The 14,414-nt window shown below is 41.1% G+C and overlaps 1 protein-coding gene across 1 annotated transcript in view; it reads left to right on the forward strand.

The window, feature by feature from the left end:
* LOC120534880 (protein BANP-like) overlaps positions 1-14,414 on the forward strand; it is a 196,909-nt gene that overhangs the window by 150,405 nt on the left and 32,090 nt on the right. The window contains exon 9 of the mRNA XM_039762395.1: positions 1,675-1,746. Coding sequence (XP_039618329.1) covers positions 1,675-1,746 — 72 coding nt within the window. The remainder of the gene's footprint in view (positions 1-1,674; positions 1,747-14,414) is intronic.

The raw sequence follows: 14,414 nt of genomic DNA on the forward strand, positions 1-14,414 counted from the left end.
CGAAGTACCACAAACCGACCCACAACGTCCTGAGTCGAGGTCAGCAGCGCACCATCCCCACCATACACAGTGTTGACACTGCACTGCTTCTCCCTCCTAAGACCGAAAGTTGTTCTCCATGGCCTCCCCAAACTCCTCCTACACCCAAGTTTTTGCCTCAGCAACCACCGAAGCCGCATTCTGCTTGGCCTGCCAGTACCTATCAGCTGCCTCCAGAGTCCCACAGGACAAAAGGGTCCTGTTGGACTCCTTCTTCAGCATGACGGCATCCCTCACCGCCGGTATCCACCAATGGTTCCTGGTCGCAGAACAGTGGACCAGCGCTACACCCTTAGCAGGGTCCTGGAGGTTGCATGGGAGTTTGCCCAACCACTCTACATGTGTTTTGTGGACTTAGAAAAGGCGTTCAACCATGTCCCTCAGGGAATCTTGTGGGGGGTGCTCCGGGAGTATGAGGTACCGGACCCCCTGATAAGGGCTGTTCGGTTCCTGTACAACCGGTATCAGAGCTTGGCCCGCATTGCCGGCAGTAAGTGGAACCTGTTTCCAGTGAGAGTTGGACTCCGCCAGAGCTGTCCTTTGTCACTGATTCTGTTCATAACTTTTATGGACAGAATTTCTAGGCGCAGCCAGGGCGTTGAGGGGGTCCAGTTTGGTGGGCTCAGGATTTGGTCACTGTTTTTTGCAGATGATGTTGTCCTGTTTGCTTCATCAGGCTGTGATCTTCAGCTCTCTCTGGATCGGTTTCCAGCTGAGTGTGAAGCGGCTGGGATGAGAATCAGCACCTCCAAATCCGAGACCATGGTCCTCAGCTGGAAAAGGATGGAGTGCCCTCGCAGGGTTGGGAGCGAGATCCTGCCCCAAGTGGAGGAGTTCAAGTATCTCGGGATCTTATTCACGAGTGAGGGAAGAATGGAGCGTGAGATCGACAGGTGGATCAGTGCAGCGTCTGCAGAGATGCAGGCTCTGCATCGGTCTGACGTGGTGAAAAAGGAGCCGAGTTGTAAGGCAAAGCTCTCAATTTACCAGTCGATCTACACATTTATTTATTTACTTAATATCAAAAAACAAACATTCATGTTTAATTCAGCATATAGTGTTACCCACAGAAAATGTGACTCCCAGTCTTTTTTGCACATTCTAAAATGTTTCTCACATCTACCAAATTCCAAGTGCTGTAGCATGTAATCTTTGGAGAAGCAGGAAAGTTTTGAATGATGTACACTGGAAAATAAACATTTTCATAAATAGGATGACCTCCACAAATTATATGTAGAGACATTACCAATACGTGACCTAAGAGAAACATCAGAAAGCAAATGTATCTGTCTGTTCAGCCTTAATAATGTGGTTCCTAACTCAGGACATTAAATTATTTTTTTTATTTCACAGACTAATCTGCATATGAAATTTTTTCAAGGTCCCACACTTCCTCTCCAAACTACCATTCCGTCAGGGACAGTTTAATTAATTCAGAGTGAAGTGCTTTCTGTTGCAACTGGAACTACAGCATATCCCCAGCCATTCAGTTAATTCTGTTCCCTTTAGACATTTTGATATAACACAAGACTGATCCAATGACCTTACTGGACACCTAACATTTGTTACAAATTAGTATTAACATCAGCACAAGTACCTATGTAAATTGGTATTTTGTTTCATCTTTTATTTAAGATTCTTCCAGGACACCTGCATTTTACCCAGGTACCTCAAGGAGAACAAGTTCAGATTGCACAGGATAGTGAGGTGAGATGAGTTCTGTTTTTGATGCACATAAATAGGACCCTGCTGGATTTGTAGTATCATTTCCAGGCCTGATCTTTTCTTTAGCTCGCCTCTTAGTCACAAATCAGATTTCATTATTGAAATTAGAATTTATAAGTGATATAGCAACTCCATTGACTTAGCCAGTAAGTACACTGAATTGAAGTAGGTGCTCTCAAGTTCAAGATTGTGAGTTTGACCCTCACCTGGAACATTAATCAGGAGATATTGAGACTTAAACTACCTGAGTTTTTATACTGTAAACAAAGTTTCTGGTGTAATTTCTTCCATGTATTAATTGTTTTATCTTGTTTAAAACATCAGTACTTTCCTATATTTCCTTTGAAGAAAATATATATATAAACAGTCTTAAGATGGAAGTGTGGCTGGCCTGTGTTCTAAAATACTGGATTTCAAAGCAATGATGTTAGTTTACTCCTCAGTGATTTCACTTTTTCACCCTTTGTGTCCACTTAATCTACATATGTTATTAAAAATTGTTGATAGGTAATGGGATCAGAAGCCTCTTTTAACAACATTTCTGCATTTTAACCATCTGGCTGGATGGTTTGTGAAGGAATAGGTTGCAATGGAGTGGATATTGCAGTTCTTGGAATGCATTTGGTTGACTGGAATTTGCCCTATTCACAGTAGTTCCATATTTACTACTCTTAATATTAACTGACTGTTTACCTGTTTTAAAACACTGCAAGAATTAACTCTGAGATGCATTTTTTCAGTTGTAGTATTACTAGCTGTCTCTTGTTCCAATGAGGCTTGAAGTTGCTGGCAACGTCTTACAGAACCAATAAGTATTAATCACCATTAAAACTTTTTAATCAAGGCAGTTTTAATTTCAATTAAGTGAATTGCTAAATGAATACAAAATAAAACTATTAAATGGGGTTTCATTGCATTAAAGGCTAAAAATCCTCTAATGAATTCAGCAGGACCCCATTCATTAACAGTTATCAGATCTACTGAATTGCTTTTATACAATCTAAAAGTGGAAAAGGGTGCATATTTAATCTAGTCAAATCTAATAATGGAATTGGCCCTTTAGAATTATAACTTATGAAGTTATTAACTTTAGTTACAAAGGGTTTTGAGAAACTAGTAAATTAAAACGATTTTAAGATGAAGTTTATGATGTTCTATTTTAATGACAAAATAAACTACGTGATTAAAGTGAGATTAAAGTTGACATTTCATGCTTTTTTCCCCACTGTGTGCCTATTTTTTTTTCTCTGCACCCTAATAAGCTTTCATATGACACTCAGACGGTGGGCTACGACTCGCCTTTTCATGACGACTTTAATATCTGACAACTTCTTTTTTATTTCGAATAGTACGTTTTTCCTTGCCTCCACTTGGTAATCGCTGAAATTCTTCTGTGTTCCCCCATGCTTTTGCCATTGCCTTTTCACAGAACGCTGAGCTTAAGGGCTATTTATATTGTTTTGCATATTCAAAGAGGCGTAATTCTGGGAGGAGATGGGCCAGGACAGCAGGCGCATGCACATGCGTTACTTTTCATGCTGACTGGGATTTATGTAGCGGAAGTTGCACAGATTTATCCATCTGTATTCTTCCGCTACATAAATCCCATTCAGGGTGGAAATTAACACACATGCACGCGCCTACTGTCCCGTCCCGTCTCCTCTAAGAATTACGCCTCTTTGAATATGTAAATCAATATAATTAGCCCTAAAGCTCAGTGTTCTGTGAAAAGACAATGGCAAAACCATAAAGAAAATAGAACAATTTCAGCGAATACCAAGTGGAGGCAAGGAAAAACTTACTATTTGTTGGTTTAAACATTGATATAAACAAGAAAAGGAAGCTGATCGAGTGACATAGTGTGTCGGAGAAACTCGAAAGCTCAAGTTCACAAAGTCGCACAGAGCCTCAAATAAAAAAAGAAGTTGTCAGATATCAAATTCACTGTGAAAAGCCGAGTCGTAGCTCACTGTCTGAGTGTCATCTAAAAGCTTATTAGGGTGCAGAGGAAAAAAAATATGCACACGGTGGGAAAAAAGCACGAAATGTCAACTTTAATCTCAAAATTTCCACTTTAACCATATAGTTTATTTTGTCATTAAAGTAGAACATCATAAACTTCATCTTACAATCGTTTATTTTAGTTACAATGGGATTTTAAAAATTAGTAAATTAAAGTAGCACATTAAATGCTTTGTTTTGTATTTGATTTTCTATGTGTGTGACTCACTACGTGTTTCCGTGCTTTGTCCTCCTCCGACAGGACACAGAATCCATTACATTCGTAATATTACAGCTTTCTGAATAATTAGTATACTTGATATAATTTTCATGATGATAGGAGTTAAAGCATGTTATTAAACATGGGAACACGGTGGCACAGTGATTGTGCGCGACCTTCCATGAAATAATTTATTGCAGCAGTACTGGCTCTTTCAAATGTACTAACCCCCAATCCCTGTCCTTTCTTTTCATTCTCCAAGTTACCAATTGCCACACAATCAGCTCTGTAATAGATGTTAAGCCATCTGTAAGCTTATAACGGCGAATCTTTAAAACTTTTAAGGAACATTGAAATACTTTCGTAGTACATGTTTAATTACTCTATCCTTCATGCCAGTCCCAGTGAAGCATACAGTGCGAGGCAGGAACAATCCGTAAACAGATTGCCAGATCCTTGCTAGCGTAGCGACACCATGTCCTTTAATTATTAACAATATAGATTATTTAAATCACAGGTGTCGAACTCCAGTCCTGGAGGGCCGCAGTGGCTGCAGGTTTTCATTCTAACCATCTTCTTCATTAATGACCAGTTTTTGCTGCTAATTAACTTCTTTTGCCTTAATTTTAATTAACTTGACTCCTCCCCCTTAGCTCTCTTTTTCCTTAATTAGCAGCCAAACAATAATGAGACACAAAACAAGCTGCCACATCACACAATATCTGAAAATAAAGAAGGGTGATGGTCTTGGTAAGGTTGATCTCTCAGGTCACCAAAATATTTTGACGGTGTTCTTAGAAAAAGCTGAAAAATCAACAGTTTTAAAAATGTCTGCTGTGGCAGAATGAAAGCAACAACAAGCCAATTAACAGGAAGAATCAGCTTCTCATTAAGAGATTGGTTGGAGTTTGAAATCCTAATTTAGCTGGTCATCTGTCAGCTCATTTCACATCTCATTTCTGTTTGGCTGTCATTTAATGAAGAAAGGAATACATTCAGAGGACTGAATTCTTAAAAACAGGGCTATTAAAATGAAGGGAATAGAAGTGAATTAGCAGTGAAAACTGGTCACTGATTAGGAAAAAAGTCAGAATGAAAACCTACAGGCCTGGAGTTCGACACCCCTGAAAATGAAGTTAAAGTTTTATCTGTATATTTTGCTGCATTTCATCTTAAAAATGATACGTCATCATATGTAAATACGCACTTTATAAAGTGGCTCAGGTTGTGCAATATTATAACTGTAGTGCAAGTTTACAGTGAGGTGATTGTACAAACAGTTCTACAGGGAGCACTTGATGGAGTGATTGATTGCATTTAGAGCTCTTGGGATGAAACTCTTTCTGGACCGCGAGGTCCATACAGGAGAGGTTTTGAAGCTTTTGCCGTGTGAGAAGCAGTTCAAATTGGAAGCATGGCTGAGTGCTTGATGCTGTTTACCGATAATTCTCTTTCCGATCAGCTGCTCTGAGTGGTGCAGTGAGAGTAATATGGAAAAAAGTGATCTACTGTAGCAACCCGTAATGGGAGCAGCTGTAAGAAGAAAAAGAAGGTGCAGTGAGAGTAACAACGCTAAAGCAGTTATAATATTTGGAATAGTTTGACCATTCTGTGGACCATTATATTGTTACAGGGTAATTACAATCAGATGCATTAAACTAATAAACAATATGCAGTTAATTTCAGTTTATTTATAAAGCTGCGTCAGTAATGTGGGTCTGAAAAAGAAAGATAAACCACACAGGAACAGTAGCACTGCTTTGATGTTGGGTGCCGCCAGCCTGCAAAACCGAGCGGAGAACTTGCGTACGACATGGTATGAGCCACCGTGGAAATGTGCGTGGCTTTACGCCAAGTTTAGGTTTTATACATCGCAATTTTTACAGAACATTTCTGTGCGTACGCATCGTTTATACATGATGCCCCAGGTCATCATATGTGTGCTTTTACTTCATGGGTGTTATCGGGTATTGTTCTGCCGGGTGTTTCTGTAAGGAGATTTATAATTGACATCTTCAACACATACAGATGTTGATTTTAGAACTCTGAACCTTACACATGATACATTTGGCCCTTCTTCTTCTTCTTCTTTTGCCATATCTCAGTGTTGTAATTACACGGCGACGTGGGCTCTAGCATGAGGAGGCATCAAACGCCACAGATCTCTGTCTTGGGCCGTCCGCGTTATATCTTGCAGTCCCATGTCATATCTTGAGAGTGCCGTTGACACCCATGTCATTCTTGGGCGCCCTCTCTTGTTGGTTCCATCCACTCTTCCATGTAGTGTGATGTTAGCAATCCTGTTCTTGTCCATCCGGAGTACATGACCTAGCCACTTATGTTGTGGTTCGTGCACTCGTTGCACTATCGTTTCTGTCTGGTTGAGGGCTTTCCTGATGTCTTCGTTTCTCATCTTGTCTATGATGCGCATCTAAGTATCTTTCTGAGCGCTGTCATCTCGAACACGAGCAGTTGTCTTTCTTCAGCACTTCTAAGAGTCCACGTTTCGCATCCGTACAGGGCAATCAGTACTATAAGCGAGTTGTATAGTCTCATTTTTAGTCTCATTCTTATTGATGTTCTTGTTCTTCCAGATACTGTCCAGGTCACTCATTGAACTTAAGGCTATGGCTATTCTCGTTCTGATGTCTTTTTCGAACTGTCACACGTTGTGGTTAAGGTTGATCCTAAATACTTAAAACTGTTTCTTTCCTCTGAGCAACATGCCCTCTTCAACTCTTTTCTTCGTTTCTTGCTCAGGCTTTGAGCTTAGCAGCATCCATATTGTCTTGGTGTCACTTATCTCTTGTCCGTATCTAGAACTGACGCTTTCCACCTTATTTAGCAGGAGTTGTGCGTGACTGTGGAGTTCAGTTATAAGACCGATGTCATCAGCAAAACGAAGATTGTTAATCGTTCTGCCATTCACGCATGCTCCTTTGCTTTCTAGTCCGTCGAGTGCCTCCCGCATAATGTGCTCTAGATAGATGTTAAAAAGATCTGGCGACAGTATGCAGCCTTGGCATACTCCGATTGCTAGTTTGAACCACTCTGTCACCTCTCTTCTGACTCTTATGGCACTCTGCGTTCGCTTGTACAGGTTCTCCATCAGACTGATCAGCTTTGGGTGTATGCCGTAGTGATGTAATACTTTCCAGAGGCCTTGGTGCCACACTCGGTCAAATGCTTTCTTGAAGTCGATGAAAATCAAGTGAAGCTCTTTATCCTGTAATGAGAGATACTTTTCACATAACAGTCTGAGTGAGAAGATCTGCTCAATTGTACCACGTCCTGACCGGAATCTGGCTTGCTCCTCCGCCATTTGCACTTCTATCGCGTTCTTCATCAGGCTCCTGCTAATCTCCAAGATGATCTTACTTGTGTGACAGATAAGGCTTATCATGCGGTAGTTCTCGCATTTAGTGTTGTCCCCTTTTTTTGGAATAGTAACAATAAGAGACTTAGTCCAAAGCATTAGAAATTTTTCTGTGTCCCATATCTTGTTGCAGATCTTGTGCATGATTTGAACCATTGCTCTTCCGCCACTTTTGATTATTTCTCCTTCAATGTCGTCGATACCAGGAGCTTTCCGTATCTTGATCTTCTTAATGGCTGCTCTTACTTCGCTTTCAGGAAGGTCTGGCTCTTCTTCCTCTCTTGCAATTAGGCCATAATTGTTCAAGAACGTCACCATCCGTTTCAATGTTTGCATTGTAGAGGCCTCTACTATATTCATACCATCGCTTAAGAATGTTGATGTCCTTGGTGAGCAGGTTGCCATCCTTGTCTCTGATGTTGTTGCACCTTTCATTCAGCTTAACTCCTTTCCTGAGCGTTTTGATCTTTTGAAAGAGAGTGCACATATAATTTTTTCGGCTTGCTTCCTCTGCCTCGCAGCACTGTCTGTTAAACCAATCCTCCGGGCACTCCTCAATCTTTTTGTCTATGATGATCCTGAGCTGTGAAAACGGAATGCCAGCTGGACGGTCGCCTGGATAAACAAGCGCCCCGTCGTAGACTTAGGGCAACCCTGGGGTTTACTTCGTTAAATGAGTTACAGGAAAGGACCAGACAAACAGAGAGGCTGATTGATGCAAAACATTATGCATCAATCGGAACATGGAACGTGAGGACACTCTGGAAGGACGAGAGCCTTGAACTACTTGTCGACCATCTTAACAAGTGGTTCAGATGGGATGTCATCGGTCTGTCAGAGGTGAGAAGAATGAAACAGGGCTTAGTGAAACACGATTGACACAAACTTCTGTACTCAGGCGAAGAGAAAGTACATCAAGGAGGTGTCGGTTTGTTACTTTCAAAAAAGGCAGTTAAGAGCTTAATCGACTGGAACCCGGCGTCGCCAAGAATCATCAGTGCACGGTTCACTGGACAAGGCCATAACATCACCATCATTCAAGTGTACACACCAACTACAAGACATAGTGATGAGGCTGTCAATCACTTCTATCAGACCTTACAGCAAGTCATCGACAAGACGCCAAGAAGGGACGTCAAGATTATAATGGGCGACTTCAATGCGCAAGTCTGTATCGATCACGACACATGGAAAGGTGTGCTGGGACACTTTGGCTACGGCTCAATGAACGAAAGAGGGGAACGACTTCTCCAATTCTGCAGGCTCAATAAACTGAACATCATGAACACCTGGTTCAACCATAAGCCATCAAGGAAACGGACATGGAGCTCACCCGGAGATTGAACCCAGCAGATGATCGACTACATCATGATCGTTCAGAGATGGCGTAGCTGTGCCCATAACACACGCAGCTTCCCAAGCGCAATAGTGCCGAATGTGCACAACGATCATAACGTCGTGATGGGCAACTTCAAATTAAGATTAAATATCCAAAAAAGAACGGTCACAAAGAGGGTGGATATCGAACGACTGCGAATACCTGAAGTCAAAGAAAGTTATACGATTGAACTAAAAAATCGTTTTGAAGCGCTTGCCGCTCTAGTTGAAGAAACGAACGTGGACGAAGCACTGGAGGCCGTCAACGACACGATTAAGAGAACAGCGGAGGAGGTAATTGGCCTTAAGAGATACAGAAAGGCCCCATGGATTAGTGACGAAGTGCTCGACCTGTCTGACCAACGACGAGCTGTGAAGGCAATGAAGAACAATAATCCACAGGACGAAAATTTGAAACCACTATACATTTGGCCCTTAACTGACTAAATACACAAACTATCACCTTTTCTAGCAATTTTAGGTGCTTTCTCATATAATGCGCAAAGCACCTATTACGATAGCCCTATCTATCTGTATGAAACAACTTGGTCCATTGTGGACACATTTTATTGAATTGTGGCACACTTATTCTTCAGGGAAGTTTGTTGATACAATTCAGTTTTCATTGAGATACCTGGAACAAATCGTGCATTGATGAATTTACGAGCTTGTCTATCATAAAGCAGTTCTGTGCTTTCTGTGCAATTTTGACTATGAATTAGTTCATTGTTTCAGTTTTACCTTGAGAGTAGTTACGCCAACTTGTTATTTTCCTCTTTTTCACCTCCGATAGACGTTACTGATGGCAAACAGGTCCTCAACACAATTTATTGGAAAACCAGCAGACTGCTTGCAAATAGGAAGTTGCTTTTACTTTCACGCATACGAGACAGCAATCGTCTTATCAGCAACTCCAGCAATACACACTCGGAAACTGCTGCATGAATCTTCCTCTTCTTGATGCTTTAATTAATAAATTAAATAATCTCACTATTGTAAAAGTATAAAGTGCAAGCAAGGAAAATAAAAGATTATCTACTTTTGTAGAAGAAAAGTGTAAAAAAAGTGAATAAAGTGAAATATTTTTAATAGCTTTTATTTCCATATTTTAAATATAGTGGAAACATTACACCTTTAATTCCAAATCAGAGCATTAACAAATTGTATCAGGTCTGCATTATTCTTTTACAGGAAGCAAAAAGAATGAAAAAAATAGCAGTGTCAACATTTTTTTCTCAAGTTCCTGTGAATTTTTGGGCCATTCTGACTTCATTTTAACAGTAGTTGCTTGTTTTTTTCAATGTTTTTTTGGGATTTTTATTGCCATTTTAAAGATTTGAGATCATTTTAGCTGAGCATCATATAAATTTCTGCACTACTTTTATTTCTTTTCCCCTCTCAAATCAACTTATTACTCAACTTAGGTTGTTCTTCCAAAAAATGTTTGGAATGGCCCATTTTACTTAGCAATTCAGAAGGAAATATATTTTCTAACAATGTGTAAAACATTTGCTTCCCTTAATAAAGGACATTTAGTGACACCTGTTTTTCACAGGATGAATTAATTCTGAACTCTACACAGCTATTTTTTTAAACACACCCTTTTCAATAAATGAGTCAATAACTTAGAACAACTAGCGTGCGTGTCATGACAGATTTAAGTCTATTTTTTTATTATTATGCTTCTACATCTACATTAAATTATATGCCAGGCAGAAATATCATTACTACTGAAGTACCCCTGTGGCATGTAAGCCATTGTGCACAGAGCAAATAAATATTTAATCGGTACTATTTACCTTACACTTAACCAACCTCACAGCTTCATTATCTGCACATTATAATAATTCAGTATTTCACTGTCACTATAATTCACCTTGGTGGCCGTATGTCCAGGAGACTGGAACAATTTTCGGGCAATGCATCATGGCAAATAACTGTAGAATATCAAGATGCCCCAGCCTTATTAGGCTGCCCATTAAATAAAACATTGCTCCACCAAAACAAACATCCTCAAAATATACTATATAATATATAATATATAATATAATATACAACCCCACAGATCCCAGAATAACACAAATAATAAAATGATGAAAAGCTTATTTTAGGCATTGGTCAAGTCTGAATAGCATTGTTGAAATGACCAAGAAGCATAAGCGATAGACAAAAACAGATGCACTGTGTGGAATATTGTATGTTCATTTGTGTTGTGATGAGAAAAACAGCCATTATATTGGGTATACATACTACACAAGTGTCCTGGTTATATACATAATGGTCTTTTGCTGTAGTAAAGTTTGCCTTTCACATATGTTTTTCCCTAACATTTGCCATAACTGAATAGCTTTGCCAGTCCAATTTCATAAAAATAACTACAATCAGATATGTTCAAGGAAGTAGGGAATTAATGAAAAAGTTTTCTGTTTATTTATTTATTTTTATTTTAATCTGTGTTAATTGCACACAGTTGCAGTTGCACACAATTGCCCAGTTTGTGAATTCTGACCACAGACTTGTTGCTACTCTTAGGGTCCAATTTAGGTCCATTTGGTTACCACTTGCTAGGAAAATGAGCCTGAACTTGGCCAGACTCCAAGACCAGGCTGTTTCTAATGAGTTTGCACGCATTTTGTGTGAGGAACTTTCAGATTTGGGTATGACTGCTGATCCTATTGTGATGTGGGAGACCTTCTGTGACAAGACCATGAAGGTTGCTGAGGGTTGTGTTGGTTTTACCGGTGTCCCCAGAAGGAGGTGTTTCATCTCACAGGGCACCCTGGATATCATCGAGAGGAGTTGCAGCGCACGGCTTAATGGCAACTCTGGTCTGTACCGGGAACTGAGAAGGACGGCTGCAAGGGCTCTGAGGGCAGATAAAGAGACGTTTGTTAGAGGAATCTGTGAGCAAGTGACACACCATCTGTGGTTTAGCGACCCACATCCTGCTTACGGAGGAATCGAAGCATTACGCACATCTGAATCTGTCCCTCGGAGAGTCGCAGTCAGGGCAGCTGATGGAATGGTCCTTACGGATGACACTGCAGTTGTGACATGCTAGACTGGCAACTTTGAGCAGTTGTTCAAAGGTGATCCTCCGACTAGGATGTTGGATATTTCTGGGTCCACGGTTCTTGAGGCTGATCCTCCAATTAGCTGTGAACCACCCAATGTCAGATTGCACAGGTGGTGAACCAGCTGTGGGGGGAAAGGCTGCAAGGATCTGTGGTATCCGGGGTGAACTTCTCCAGGCTGGTGGTAAGGCTGTCTTCCTGGCATTACAAGCAATCTTTGCTTCCATTTGGGAGACTGGCATCATCCCAACTGACTGGAAAATGGAACTTGTAGCCCCTATCTGGAAAGGGAAGGGTGATCGTCTGGATTGCAGCAACTACAGGGGGATAACACTGCTCTCAGTGCCGGGTAAGGTCCTTGCTAGGGTCATCCTCAGTAGGATCCGTGATCACTTGCTTACCTACCAGCGACCGGAACAGTCTGGTTTTACACCTAAGAAATCTACCATCGACCGCATCCTTGCACTGAGGGTTCTCATGGAGCACAAACGCAAATATCGTCAGAGTTTCTTTGCAGCCTTTGTCAATTTTCGCAAAGCGTTCGACTCAGTTGATCGAGCTGCCCTGTGAGACATCCTGAGGGTTTGTGGGATCCCCTCGAGGTTCCTGGATATCATGGATGGCCTGTACACTGGTACTGTGAGTGCTCTGCAGAGTAGAGGCAGGACCTCTCCATTTTTCCCAGTTGATTCTCGGGTTCATCAGGGATGTGTTCTTGCTCCTACTCTGTTCAATGCTTGTATGGACTGGGTGTTGGGCACGTTCGTGGGGTCCAGCTTTGCTGACGATGCTGTGATCTTGACGGAGTCAATGGATGCTGTGATCGGGGCGCTCAAGAGACTAAGCGAGGAGTCTGAGTGTCTGGGCTTGCGAGCGTCCCTAATAAAAACCAAGATGCAGGCCTTTAATGACTTCTTGGGCACAGCCATCAGCAGTGTGTCTGTTTACAACTCGAATTGTATGGATTTGGTTTAATTTTTACAGATTTTATGGACTCTTCTTTGACTGGGAACAACTGAATCTGTGGATCACGGGATGAGACCTACTGTATGAACATTTCTTTGTACCTGGCAATCTAGGACCTTGGGATGATCTGTCTCCTTGATTATATTTGCTATGCTGGTCTGCTCCCAATTAATTGTACTGTACAGTATGACTAAGAACTGATCTAATGTTGATACCCACCTGGCTTGTAGCTCCGGGGTGATCACTCCTGTAATACCCAGCGTTTCTGTTTATGGCTGTATGTTGGAACCTCCATATCCTGCTACCTCCTCCTGCTATGCTCTCTGCTGCTTTGCTATCACTGCTCATCTATGCTACCACACCCGCCAGTCCCACTGACTCTGCTGTGCTGTGCTGCTTCTCCACTGCTATCAGATAAGTATTGCTCAGTATCATGCTAAAATTCACTCATGACAAAATTTCTTCATATTAAACAGTTTGTCCAGAGCAAATGGTCTGCCTGGAACATACTAAAAGACACCGGTTATTTTGCGGTGCCCGAAATATGTACATCACGGGTCAGGTCGCTGCCACCGCCGGGCTGCAAATAAAAAGATTACCGGCGGCATTTGCTCAGGAATATGCTGTCCTACTCAAGAAGTGTCTGTGTGCCAAATTTACTTTATATGAAAATAAACTCCATCACTAACATTGCATTGTTTAATTTGAGATCTCTTAATGGCAAAGCATTGGTGCTGTCAGAATTCATCACTGACACCAAACTTGATGTACTGTGTTTAATGGGGACTTGACAAAAACCAAATGAATTTACGTCTCTCACGGAGGCAACACCTCCTGGATTCACTTTCCACTTAGAGCCTTGTAGCTCAAGACAAGGCGGTGGACTTGCAGTAATTAAAAAGAGTAGATTTAAACATCAAAAGAATCCAAATTGATTGTCCATTGTCTTTTGAGTGCCTGGCTCTTAAACTAATAACGGAATCAGGTCCCGTCTCACTCATTGTTCTTTATCGTCCTCCAAAATGCAACACCTCCTTCTTATCTGATCTGATTGAAATTTTAACCCACTTAAGCTCTTACCACCCTAGAATTATGCTTCTTGGTGATTTCAACCTCCATATTGACAGTACTACATCTAAACTGAGAAATGAATTCCTATCCTTTCTGGATTGTTTTGACTTGACACAACATGTTGATTTTCCCACCCACTCTGGTGGTCATATCTGATCTGTACTTCTGGACTATCTGTTGCCAACATTTACAGCACTGATTTGGGACTCTCTGACCATAAAGCAATATCTTTCACTGTCTCACTATCTCTCCCTCCTCTTACCTGTAAACAACAAATTTTTTACAGAAACCTTAAAATATCTGTCAATCTCTCCTTTCTGGATTCATTTCTGATCTTTTACTGTCTGCACCTATTCCTTCAACACTAGGTATTCTTGTTGACCATTAGAACTCAGCCCATTCAGCATTAGATAAAAAAACAGCTACTTTAAAACATAAGGAGGTTTCATTTAAGTGTTCAGTCCCTTGGTATAATTCAGAATTGCGATCTATGAAAGAAGCAGGACGATGCCTTGAGAGAATGTCACGTAAGACTGGCCTCACCGTGCACATCCAGGCTTTCTCT

This window comes from Polypterus senegalus, chromosome 9 (assembly GCF_016835505.1).
Source record: "Polypterus senegalus isolate Bchr_013 chromosome 9, ASM1683550v1, whole genome shotgun sequence".
In the NCBI taxonomy this organism is placed as follows: domain Eukaryota; kingdom Metazoa; phylum Chordata; class Cladistia; order Polypteriformes; family Polypteridae; genus Polypterus; species Polypterus senegalus.